Source organism: Mus caroli, unplaced genomic scaffold (genome assembly GCF_978045245.1).
Source record: "Mus caroli unplaced genomic scaffold, Mus_caroli_1 scaffold_12, whole genome shotgun sequence".
Classification (NCBI taxonomy): domain Eukaryota; kingdom Metazoa; phylum Chordata; class Mammalia; order Rodentia; family Muridae; genus Mus; species Mus caroli.
Window position 1 is genome coordinate 37,068,058 of NW_028227267.1, and position 13,533 is coordinate 37,081,590.

General features: G+C 44.4%; 1 protein-coding gene across 2 annotated transcripts in view; it reads left to right on the forward strand.

The window, feature by feature from the left end:
- Nucleotides 1-13,533, forward strand: part of LOC147001755 (uncharacterized) — a 347,644-nt gene that overhangs the window by 31,953 nt on the left and 302,158 nt on the right. Inside the window, exon 2 of one of the 2 annotated variants that reach the window (XM_085828571.1) lies at nucleotides 10,312-10,783. The exons of the other annotated variant lie outside the window; for it this stretch is intronic. Within the exon in view, the coding sequence (XP_085684697.1) occupies nucleotides 10,711-10,783 (73 nt within the window). The 5' untranslated portion in view covers nucleotides 10,312-10,710. The remainder of the gene's footprint in view (nucleotides 1-10,311; nucleotides 10,784-13,533) is intronic. 2 annotated transcript variants of the gene reach the window in all.

Genomic DNA, 13,533 nt, shown 5'->3' on the forward strand with positions numbered 1-13,533 from the left:
TTGTGAAGAACTGGGATTAGATCTTCTTTGAAGGTCTGATAGAACTCTGCACTAAACCCATCTGGTCCTGGGCTTTTTTTGGTTGGGAGACTATTAATGACTGCTTCTATTTCTTTGGGGGATATAGGGCTGTTTAGATCATTAACCTGATCTTGATTCAACTTTGGTACCTGGTATCTGTCTAGGAACTTCTCCATTTCATCCAGGTTCTCCAGTTTTGTTGAGTATAGCCTTTGGTAGAAGGATCTGATGGTGTTTTGGATGTCTTCAGGATCTGTTGTTATGTCTCCTTTTTCATTTTTGATTTTGTTAATTAGGATGATTTCCCTGTGCCCTCTAGTGAGTCTGGCTAAGGGTTTATCTATCTTGTTGATTTTCTCAAAGAACCAGCTCCTTGATTGGTTGATTCTTTGAATAGTTTTTCTTGTTTCCACTTGGTTGATTTCACCCCTGAGTTTGATTATTTCCTGCCATCTACTCCTCTTGGGTGAATTTGCTTCCTTTTGTTCTAGTGCTTTTAGGTGTGTTGTCAAGCTGCTAATGTGTGCTCTCTCTAGTTTCCTTTTGGAGGCACTCAGAGCTATGAGTTTTCCTCTTAGAAGTGCTTTCATTGCGTCCCATAAGATTGGGTATGTTGTGGCTTCATTTTCATTGAACTCTAAAAAGTCCTTAATTTCTTTCTTTATTCCTTCCTTGACCAAGGTATCATTGAGAAGAGTGTTGTTCAGTTTCCACGTGAAAGTTGGCTTTCTATTATTTATTTTGTTATTGAAGATCAGCCTTAGTCCATGGTGATCTGATAGGATGCATGGGACAATTTCAATATTTTTGTATCTGTTGAGGCCTGTTTTGTGACCAATTATGTGGTCAATTTTGGAGAAGGTACCATGAGGTGCTGAGAAGAAGGTATATCCTTTTGTTTTAGGATAGAATGTTCTGTAGATATCTGCCAGATCCATTTGATTCATAATTTCTCTTAGTTTCTCTGTGTCCCTGTTTAATTTCTGTTTCCATGATCTGTCCATTGGTGAAAGTGGTGTGTTGAAGTCTCCCACTATTATTGTATGAGGTGCAATGTGTGCTTTGAGATTTACTAAAGTTTCTTTAATGAATGTGGCTGCCTTTGTATTTGGAGCATAGATATTCAGGATTGATAGTTCCTCTTGGAGGATTTTACCTTTGATGTGTATGAAGTGTCCCTCCCTGTCTTTTTTAATGACTTTGGGTTGGAAGTCAATCTTATCAGATATTAGAATGGCTACTCCAGCTTGTTTCTTCATGCCATTTGCTTGGAAAATTGTTTTCCAGCCTTTCATTCTGAGGTAGTGTCTATCCTTTTCTCTGAGATGAGTTTCCTGTAAGCAGCAAAATGTTGGGTCTTGTTTGTGTAGCCAGTTTGTTAGTCTATGTCTTTTTATCGGGGAGTTGAGTCCATTGATATTAAGAGATATTAAGGAAAAGTAATTGTTGTTTCCTGTTATTTTTGTTGTTAAAGTTGGCATTTTGTTCTTGTGGCTGTCTTCTTTTAGGTTTGTTGAGGGATTACCTTCTTGTTGTTTCTAGGGCGTGGTTCCTGTCCTTGTATTGGTTTTTTTCTGTTATTATCCTTTGAAGGGCTGGATTCGTGGAGAAATAATGTGTGAATTTGGTTTTGTCGTGGAATACTTTGGTTTCTCCATCTATGTTAATTGAGAGTTTGGCTGGGTATAGTAGCCTGGGCTGGAATTTGTGTTCTTTTAGTGTCTGTATAACATCCGTCAAGGATCTTCTGGCTTTCATAGTCTCTGGTGAAAAATCTGGTGTAATTCTGATAGGCTTGCCTTTATATGTTACTTGGCCTTTTTCTCTTACTGCTTTTAGTATTCTATCTTTATTTAGAGCATTTGTTGTTCTGATTATTATGTGTAGGGAGGTATTTCTTTTCTGGTCCAGTCTATTTGGAGTTCTGTAGGCTTCTTGTATGTTCATGGGCATCTCTTTCTTTAGATTTGGGAAGTTTTCTTCTATAATTTTGTTGAAGATGTTTGCTGGTCCTTTGAGTTGAAAATCTTCATTCTCATCCACTCCTATTATCCGTAGGTTTGGTCTTCTCATTGTGTCCTGTATTTCTTGGATGTTTTGAGTTAGGATCTTTTTGCATTTTACATTTTCCTTGATTGTTGTGGCGATGTTCTCTATGGAGTCTTCTGCACCTGAGATTCTCTCTTCCATCTCTTGTATTCTGTTGCTGATGCTCGCTTCTATGGTTCCAGATTTCTTTCCTAGGGTTTCTATCTCCAGTGTTGCCTCATTTTGGGTTTTCTTTATTGTGTCTACTTCCCTTTTTAGGTCTAGTATGGTTTTGTTCATTTCCATCATCTGTTTGGATGTGTTTTCCTGTTTTTCTGTAAGGACTTCTACCTGTTTGATTATGTTATCCTGTTTTTCTTTAAGGATTTGAAACTCTTTAGCAGTGTTCTCCTGCAATTCTTTAAGGGATTTTTGTGCTTCCTCTTTAGTGTCTTCTGCCTGTTTAGCATTGTTCTCCTGTATTTCTTTAAGTGTGTTATTAAAGTCCTTCTTGAAGTCCTCTACCATCCTCAGGAGATATGCTTTTAGATCCGTGTCTAGCTTTTCCGGTGTGTTGGGGTGCCCTGGACTGGGCGAAGTGGGGGTGCTGGGTTCTGATGATGGTGAGTGGTCTTGGTTTCTGTTAGTAAGATTATTACGTTTACCTTTCGCCATCTGGTAATCTCTGGGGTTAGTTGTTATCGTTGTCACTGTTTAAAGATTGAAGCAGAAGCTGTGTTCCACTCACCAGCAGTCCCAAAATCCTGCGGTGGGGGTCGTGGGTAGCTGGCGGGTGTCAGGCAACCCTGAGCTCCAGCTACCCCGGCGCTGATCCGGCCGGATGAGGCCTGTGGCCCTACTCAGGCCGGTTTCTGCTTCCCTAACTAATGCAGTCTCAGGTCCCGCGCGCAATTGGATTGGAGCAGAAGCTGTGTTCCACTCTCCAGAAGTCTTAAGATCCTGTGGCGGGTGTTGTGGGTAGCTGGCGAGTGTCAGCCGACCCTGCGCCCCAGCTGCCCAGGTGCTTTTCTGACCGGAAGAGGCTTGTGGCCCTATGTAGGCCGGATTTCTCTCTCCCCTACCAGAGCAGTCTCAGGTCCCGCGTGATTGGACTGGAGCAGAAGCTGTGTTCCACTCACCAGCAGTCCCAAAATCCTGTGGCGGGGGTCGTGGGTAGCTGGCGGGTGTCAGGCAACCCTGTGCTCCAGCTATCCTGGTGCTGATCCGGCCGGTTTCTGCTTCTCTAACTAATGCAGTCTCAGGTCCCGCGTGCAATTGGATTGGAGCAGAAGCTGTGTTTTACTCTCCAGAAGTCTTAAGATCCTGTGGCGGGTGTTGTGGGTAGCTGGCGAGTGTCAGCCGACCCTGCGCCCCAGCTGCCCCAGTGCTTTTCTCCACCTTCTTTTTTGATACAAAGTTTCAGTAGAACCAATTTAAGCTCATCTGGACTTGCTTCCAAACAAATGACTCAGACTATGCTTATATCATTTGACTTTGACAATTACTGTGAGGTGGTGTTGCACACTTTTACTCCCAGCACTTGCAAGGCAGAGGCAGGATTTCTGAGTTTGAGGCCAGCCTGATCTACAAAGTGAGTTCCAGGACAGCCAGGGATATTCAGAGAAACCCCGTGTTAAAAAAACAAAAACAGAGACTATTACTGTGGGTTTGGTGACCCCCTAATCTGCTTTTCTACCAGCTCACCTGGCTACCTCCCCAGTGGTGCACCCCAAATACTTGCTGTTTCTCCTCCAAACGCATGAAACTCAAGAAGAATGAAGACCAAAGTGTGGACAGTGTGCCCCTTCTTAGAATTGGGAACAAAACACCCATGGAAGGAGTTACAGAGACAAAGTTTGGAGCTGTGATGAAAGGATAGACCATCTAGAGACTGCCATATCCAGGGATCTATCCCATAATCAGCTTCCAAACGCTGACACCATTGCATACACTAGCAAGATTTTGCTGAAAGGACCCAGATATAGCTGTCTCTTGTTAGACTATGCCGGGGCCTAGCAAACACAGAAGTGGATGCTCACAGTCAGCTATTGGATGGATCACAGGGCTCCCAATGGAGAAGCTAGAGAAAGTACCCAAGGAGTTAAAGGGATATGCAACCCTATAGGGGGAACAACATGATGAACTAACCAGTGACCCGGAGCTCATGTCTCTAGCTGCATATGTATCGAAAGATGGCCTAGTCGGCCATCACTGGAAAGAGAGGCCCATTGGACTTGCAAACTTTATATGCCCCAATACAGGGGAACGCCAGGGCCAAAAGAATGGGAATGGGTGGGTAGGGAAGGAGGGGAGGTATGGGGGACATTTGGGATAGCATTGGAAATGTAATTGAGGAAAATATGTAATAAAAAATATTAAAAAAAAAGAATGAGCCAGTGAGTAGGTAGGACTGACTGCAGAGCCCACTTGTAGTGCCAGCTTCAGGTGTGGAGGATCACAAGGGGACCCTGTTAATGTGGATCATGATTCAGGAGCTCCAGGTGCTAGAACAGTCACACTTAGGACAGGTTCAAAGGTCATGCTGCTAGCTGCAGATAGCAGTCTCTTGAAGGACATTGCCATCTGTTTCAGAGCTGGAAAGTGGTGAAGGTAATCATAATGGCTTGAAGGAAATGGTTAAAAATGAGCAAGGCTTACATGAGACTTCAGGAATGTGGCTACGGGCTGAGGGAAACCCGGAAGGAGGAGGGGGTAAGTTTGGACAGGTGGAGTCCTGCTGGATCAGAGCCCTGTCAATGCCAAGTGAGTCACTCAGATACAGAGCTGATGAATATTTGGTAAAGGTCTTAGATTTTTGCCTAATCTAATTTCTCACTGAAGCATGCTCCTGATATACAGTCACTGCCGGCCTCCACAGCCACTGGGGAACCAAATTCTTGTAACAAAGTGGCACCCCAAAAGAACCATTTCAGGTCAGAAAAGAAGCACGGGGAAGGGTTCTGCAGGTCAGGCGCTGTGGCTGATGGGTCATGGAGCAGCGCAGAGAAAATGGGGACCGAGAAAAAAAATAAATAAAAAAATAAATAAAAAAACCCAAAAACAGAGACAATTACTGTGAGTTTGGTCACCCCTAATCTGCTTTTCTACCAGCTCACCTGGCTACCTCCCCAGTGCTGCACCCCAAATACTTGCTGTTTCTCCTCCATATGCACACAGGGTACCTCTCCTCCATGGTACCTTTTCTCTTTTTTTCTAATTTCTCCTCTTATCTTTCAGTTCTCCACCCACAACCAGATAACTAAAAACTCACATATGTCTACTGCCTCCATTAAATACCAGTAGTCAGTTTTATTTAACCAATGGTTTTAAATTAAGCAACAATATTTGCACAACAAAATTTTTAGATAGGAGAATTCTCTCCTAGTTCCAGACCTTCCTAGGAACAGAATTTAGCATTACAATACATAGCAACAGATGGAAACTCAATGAAGTTCTTAGAGTAATAAAGGTGACTTAAAATTACTTATGTAGTCAAGGATGCTCCTGAACTGATTCTGACCTCCTCTCCCAAGTGCTGTGATTTCAAGCAATGTTGTGAGATGTCAGTAACTCCATTTTCAAGGGATATGAGGCCTTCTTCTGTGTCTCCTGACACCATGTACCCACATCATGAATGGAAATACATGGTGCCAAAAAGCCCATCCAAATGTGGGTTATGCATCTTACTGTATATGAACTGGTGGGAGTATTTCCTTATAATAACTACGTTTAGCACTCTTCTGTTAGGCTAGGCAGAATCCCCAAAGCAGATTATCCATTAGTCCCCTGGATGCACTTGCCTTGGTGCTGAATGAAGGTCTGGGTTCCACAATTTATTGTGAATATTTGCATTATCCCCTCCTACAAGTAAAAAGTCCCCTTAACTGGTAAACCTAAAACCTTCAAACCTCAGAAACTTATTTGACTTGATCCCAAATAAAAAACATAATCTCCACCAACTGTTTAGACTGCATTGATTTCATAGCATTCTGTCTGCCTGTACCTTTCCTGGCATTAAACGCAAGTGCCACCATACTAGGTTAGATTGTTATGTCTTGTAAGATTGAACTAGATCATCTGGGCCATTGTAAAGTGATCTTCTGGTACACATAACAGGAAAATAGGACCATATCCCTGTCATGTGAGTGTCCATGGAACAAGGTTGTACATGATTAATCTATGTGGGCTGGAAAGAGAAGGAGAATGTTCTTCAGAGGAATGAACTACAGCAATGGCTATTTCTTCTTAACCTTGAGCCGACTCCACTGTGTATATTCAGAAGAGAAAGCAATTGTCTCAGCAGCAAATTCACAAGACAGTGACTTTCATCACTCTCCTTATGCTGCCTAGACCACAGATCCAAAGACCTTCTAGTAGTGGGAATACCTTCTACCTGGAAAACTGTCAGACACTCTGTACTAGGCCACTGCCTGCACCTCACATTCCGCTGTCTACTCCCAGGTCAATTTAATCGTTTCAAAGCCTACTGTTGTAAGCCTGGGCATGTGCTTCCATCTTTGGGTCCTTTGTACTTTGCTACTGGTGTCTGCTTAAACCTAGGAGTGCTAGCACTGTAAATCATTTCACTCTGTGTCACTGATAACTGCTACGTTGTCAGAGGAATATATTAGCATATGGCAGTACAGGCGACCCGGAGCAGTTGTGCATCATCCAGGCAAATCATCCTCACTAAAGCTGACTCTGACATCTAGTGAGCCTTCAACAGGTCACAGGGATTAGTGCACATTTCATCACAGTTTTTTGTCTCTTTGAAGTAATCCGAGGTAGACAATAAAACAAAACTATAGCAACAAAGAAACAGCAGTGAAACAACAGCATCTACTACAGTTGGCCACACATGTATTGAAAACCATTTAGAGCAGTTTGGAAAACATGAGGTTCCCACCACAGTTACAAATTCCCTATATCCATAATCCCTAAACTGCATTTCAGGTGTTGGTCTGATGCTGGCCTCCTTGGTTTCTCTAACTTCTGGGCAACAAAAGAAAAAATAAAAAAGTACTGAATCTCTGAAATAGAGCACAGAGTCATATAATTACCTGTGTGTATCAGGTGGAGAGTTCTCAGTGTAAGTGAGCAGTGGGAAACTTTAGCTGCTAAGACCTGGCACCCCCACCTACATGAAAGTCAGAGGACAATTTATGGAGTTTTTTCTCTCCTATGATGTGGGTCACAGGGAAGGAACTCAGGTCTCTATGCCTGGTCACATTACCTTTATCCATGAGCCATCTCATCAGCCAGTCTCCAGAGATACAGAATTTAATGATCAATGTATTGGTATTTATATTCTGGGTTATACCCGAATTATGAAAACTTTCCCCAGAGAATATATCTACTCAATTAACGGAATAAATGGAGTCTGGGAGGGATCTATGAGGAGGGTGGCCGACTTTAAAAGCCTCCATGGAGCCTCACAGTTTTTTTTTTGTCTCCAACAAGTCTGAATGAGATGGGGTAATTTTTCCTTCTCTTTGACCTCCCTGTGCTATGATTGAACCTAATAAATGTCCATGCTCCCTGAGTTACATTCCAGGCCTGTAACTTTATTCATCTGCTACAACAGCTGCAAGGCAAGTGGCAATTTGAGACTCTATAGTCAGTTTGGCTGCTACAAGATTGGTCCTTGAAAATGGCTGACAGAATGCTTTCAAGACTAGGAATATCTATCTTAAAGAGAAAAGGAAGTGTCTCAGTCCACTCTGCATACTCGGGACAGTTAATCATTTAAAGACTGATGTCAAGCTGTTATCTACCTGCACAAATAGCATTACTAGATATCAGGTAAGCTACCTGACAGGTAGCATTTACCAAAACAGCCAAGCACTACACTGAAGACCTACAAGTAAATAAGGCTCAGGACCCACAAGAGAATTAAAAGATGGATAAGAAGAGCCGTATCACTTGATAATGATTGGTTTCCTGTGTGTTTACAGGTGTCCCTTTCTGTGTCACAATCAGCTTAGAAAGAGAAGGTGTCCAAAGACAGTGAGCAACTTAACACATCACTGAATCTTTCTCAGGCTTCTGCTTAAAAGTCCTGGTTTGACAGCATCAGTTTGGGGATCCAGGGGATTAATTCCTTCACACATTAAGTCTCTGACTCACAGTCTCAGAAATGAGATCTCTTCCAGGAGACCTTCACAAGCATGAAGCATCCACTGGAAGAAGTACTTCCTCAATAAACTCTGATATCTAGTGTGGTTAAGATCAATATCAGCCATAGCTCTCCCTTCCTAGCCTTGCACAGACATGCTCTCCACCATTGGCATGTGACCTCTATTTCAGGATCCATCCATGCAGGATAGTTTGTAGTTTCATCCCAACACTGGTTAGCTGGCCTTAAATTTTTATTCCTTCGTCCACTTCTACTCACTGAGGAACTTCTCAATTCTGCATTTCATCGATTAGTCATTACATGCCTAGTCTGCAGTGTTATCCTACATGAGAGGTGACAGATCTGCTTCAACCTTGACAATTCTATGGCATTATATTGAACCCACACAAGAGCTCTGAATGGGTGTCAGGTAACCTAGGAAAATTAGCATTCCATCTTCAAGCACCTGAACCTATGGGTCTCCATAAACTTCTATCTTTGATTTTGGATGATCTTACTCAATTAAAAACCACACAATCTGGAAGGACAAAGAAGAAATGTAGAGTAGGGACAGGAAAGAAGGCTCTTCCATTAAGAACATTTGTTTATCCACCAGAGGACCCAGAGGGCATCTAACAATCCTATTAATGCTTCTCTGGGTTGAACATAATGCCCTCTTCTGGCTTCTGGAGGAATTGCATGCATTTGGTGCACAGATGTGGTCCTGGTGGGATTTCTAGACCCCCCTCTGGGCGCCCGTGGGGTCCTGCCCCGTGCGCCTGGCTCACTTGCTTTTTGCTGGTTTTCTGGTACCAGGTGAGGGTTGCAGCAGGCAAAACATACTTATAATAAAAAAAATAGCGACGCTCCAAATTCAAACAAATAAAACCCAAAAGGCTTAAAAGAAAGCCATGTCTCAACATGTCTGGGAAATCTCAACATGGGTAGTTGGAAAGTCTTTTTCTGGAAAGTCAGTATTTCTGCTTTACAGTTATCACCAGTGCTGTATTTCAAGGAAATGAGAGGCAGATAGCTCTGGGTTTCCTGATTTCTTATGAACCCCAAATGAATATTCATTTCCTAAGAAGCTCTATAGCTTTAGAGTTGTGACTCTCAGAAGTAGGGACACAAGGGCCGCCCCTTCTCACACCTGGGAGACCTATGTTTACTGTCCCCCATCCCCACCATCATAAGGGCGGTTGCTTGTGCATGGGTTGAAAACTTAAGGACCAGTCCCAGTTAGCTAGAAAAGTCCTGAAGTTACTTTTTCAGGACAGGATGGGTGAAAGTGTGATGGACCTGCCTTTCCTACACCCTTGGGATCTTAGTGTGTGTGCGGGGGTGGAGGTGGGTGTGGGGGGCACGACACTTCTCCCCTTCCAGGGCCCCTCATTCTCCCACCTCTAGTAGCCCCAGCCCTCCCCTACCAGATGGTCTGTCCTCCCTGAGTATCCACCAGGGAGGCCCTCCAAGTCAGAGGCAGAATTTCATCTTCCACTAAGCTTGCCTTACCCCAAAGACCATTTGTGAGAGCGAGTTCCTTTCAAATGTCTCCCTGTAGAAAAACTGAAAGTAGAAAGAAAGGAAGCAATCTCCAAGTAGATGTCTGACCACCCCTACTCACATACTCACAGCATTGGGTTTCAGGGTCCTAGGAGCCCCAACTCCATTCTGCAGCCCCAAACGGGTGAACAGCTGGTGCTTTCACTCCAACTTCTGAATTCCCCCAGGTCGCTCCGTACTCTGCACGATTAGGACCCCGTAGTCAGGGAGGGCAGCGGAGAACAACGATATAGGTATAAATATTGAGCCACGACATTGACGTGCCCGGCTCCTCCCCTCCCCCGTGCTCCGGACACACTCTAGGCTGCTAGGCACGCCCCATCTCGTCCTACTGCTTCCCGCGCAGAGCTTATCCCCGAGGTGCCCCAGCAATCTTTTCCTAGATAAGACTGCACGAGCCCTGCTGGGGAAGAAAAGTAACTTTTGTTTTGTTTTTGTTTGTTTGTTTGTTTTTTCTGAGAAACCGGGCCGGATTAGACAGCCAGGGCGGGGGGGGGGTGAGGGGGGAGCTGGTGGAACCCCGTGGAAGTCTCCCAGGCAGTCTGATCACACTTTCTCCTTGTCCTCCTGTCTCCTCCTCCTAGGTGCAGAGATTGTGGGCAGACTCTGTAATCACTGAGGAGGGGGAAGAGGAGGGATCAGAGCTCTCCTGCAGTGATGGCTCAGGGCGGCGACATGGGTAGGCGGAGTTTCTTGGAGGCTGCGCCAGAGGTCCTTCCTTCTAGCCTGGCTGCCGCGAGTCCAACTCCTTACCTCCCCCAGGCCTGTAAGGCAGCGAGTGCGCACCCCGGTTCCACTGTGCCCCGCCGGCAGCCTGCAGCCAGCATGGAGAAGGACAGCCTGAGCCGCGCCTATCAGCAGTATGAGTGCGTGACGGAGATGTGCTAAGGCGCCTACGGAAGGTGTTCAAGGCCCGCGACCTGAAGAAAGGTGGCCACTTCTTGAATCTGGAGCAAGTGTGAAGGCAGACAAGTGAGGAGGGCATGCGGCTCTCCACCATCCGCGAGGTGGCGGTGCTGAGGCACCTGGAGAATTCAAGCATCCCAATGTGGTCAGGTGAGCAGAGACCTGGATATAGGGTCCAGGAAGGTGCTGGGCAAGGGGCAGCTGGTGGCCCAACTAAAGTTAAGAGTTGAGTTTCCCCAGATAAAACCGGTGACCCTGCTAGACAGTGCAGAAAAGTTGACCTGCAGTGGCTTCCAGGCAGCCAAGCTATTCTGAAGAGCTTTCTCTCTGCCTGCTCCAAGGGGTCCAGGGATATTGGGTGTCTTTTAGGGACAAAACCAGACAACCCCAGAAATGTCCCTCCAGCCCTTAATTAACTTTTCCCGTCCGTGGGGGGAATTTTTGAGAGACAGAGTGAGATAGTTATCCAGCTTGCAGATAATAGAAGGAAACTTTAAGGGTGGAGCATAATGTAAATAAAGTTTAAGAAAATGCAGAAATGTGCAAGAATGTGTTGGCCAATCACACACACAGTGGTGACTTTTTTAATATACATAGTTGTAAAATGGCTTTTGATGGCCTTAGAATTTCAGAAGTTTACACTGTGACACCTACTGTTAAACATTGTTTGAAAAATGTCTTTCAAGGCTGGGTACTGGGAACACTGAACCAGGAAGATCCAGAGTTCAAGACCCTCCTGAGCTACAAAAGACCCTGTCTGAGAAAAGAAAGGGAGGGAGAGTAGGTAGTAGGGTGGAGGGCAATTGCATCTCAAAAGGTTTTCTGATTGTATCATTTAGTATCTGTGGACTGGTATGATCTGACTTAGAATGCCTCTCTCATTGGTTAGATGTGAGTCTGTGCTTTAGTTTCTAAAGCCTCTGTTTTCCCTGGAAGAGTTGTGCAGGTGGGTGGGGGAGGCATTCCTAACCCACTCTCCTATCATTGAAGAGAATGGTGTTTTCTTGAAGATGCTGGGATTTCCCCATTGTGCCTTTTCTCATTCTCTTTTTAAACACATGCATAGCTGGAAGTTAAAAGGGAAAGCACAGCCTTTTCTACATTAGGTGATGCGTTAACATTCTCAGCTCTTCTTTTTAGAGGGATGATCTTGGTGTCTTCATTCTGCCTTCTCATTCCTGTAGGGATTCCTTACAACAAATATGTGCCTACTGTATGCCCTGGTGCGTCCCAGGCTTGATGAGCCAATAGTGTTCTGCACACAGATTTGCTCTAGTTTTATGGTTCATAATCTTGAATTCTGGAGCCTTTGTCAGAATAAGACTGTACAGCCAGAGTGTTCCTATTCCACAGGTGAGTTCTGTTTGTCATCCTTATAGACCTGTGATGGCACATCTGTTTGTAGACAAGGAATTGTCAATCCTTGGTTCTATTGCTTACATAAATTCTCAAAGGACATAATCAGTATCTACAGGTAAAAGCCTTTATAACATACACCAGGAGTTTCCAGTGTGCATCTGAGGTGAGCACAGAGGTTATGTGCTGTGCTGCTCAAAGTGAGGCTCCCTGGCATCTTCATTATTATTGCCTGTAAACTGTGTCATGCAAAATCTCAGGCCCCAGCATACTACACAGTCACTCTAGATTTTAAGTGGAACATACACACACAAACACACACACACACCACATAATTAAACACAATCAGAATTCCAAATAAACACACATTATCTAAGAGTATAATGAACAAAATTTGAGAAAAGCAGTGATGAACTACAGCCAATCCAGTCATCATGAGAGGCAGTATGTGGGACCAGGCTCCTCCAGCTGTTGACTGGACTAGTTGGACCCAACTTACCTCCATGTAAACTGCAATCATGATTGGCCATAAACAGAGAGGACCTTGTATCTCCCACAAACCAACATCTTTATAGGATTTTTACAATGCAGAATTAGGGCTCACACACTACTACCCTTATCCCCAGACTGGGATTCATACCACAGGCTCTGATTTCCTTTTGGAGGAATCAAAAGTGCCTAAGACCCATATCACTCCTATCTGAACTTGAAGTTCTGTGTCGAAATTCCAATCAGCAAAATGAATTTGGATGTGTGGACAGCCTGGTGTTGCAGTCTCCTGTGATATGAGGGAATCTGAGGTTAACAGAGAGGGCCCAAGACAGTCAGCAAAGAACTGGGCATAATGACTCCCTGTTGTTCAAATCCTTGTTAGTGTAATTGACTAGGATTCCCTGGAGTTCGTCTCTCTCATTTTTGATCTTCTGGAGATCCCTTTTGAGCTTCTCCATTCTCTTCATTCTCTGCCCCTGCTTATTGATGGTGGAGGTTTGTGGTGATGCCTTTCCAACAGTTGATAAACACTGGTAAACTCGTAGAGATAATAGGGCACGGAATGGAGACAGCATGCTTTGTCCCACACAGAAGTCTGAGGAAGAGGGAAATCTAGAGTCACAGAGAATCCCTGAAAGAGCAGGAAAGCTATCTTCAGGCTGGGCTCCTTAGCTAGATCCCTGTTCCCAGAAACCATCATTAAGCATATTCCTCCCTCCCTATTGCAATTCCCCTAGCCCTGAAATGCATAAGCTCTCCCATGCAAGAATAATTGGAGGGCATTGTCAGCTCTTATCTGACAATGTAGTCTGTTCTACTTAGCATAAAAAAGTTTGACCATAAACATTAACACCTAACATCTCCCATAAGCCAACACCTGTCCATGCTTCTTAAAATGCATGATGAGAGCTCCCACATTACTACACTAACCTCAGACTGTGAATCAGTCCTCATCTTGTGTGCTCAATGCCAAAGTGTCAGAGACCTTGATTCATGAGCAGGGGAATATCCCACTCTGTACTTGCCATCACATCCTCATATAACCTACTGGA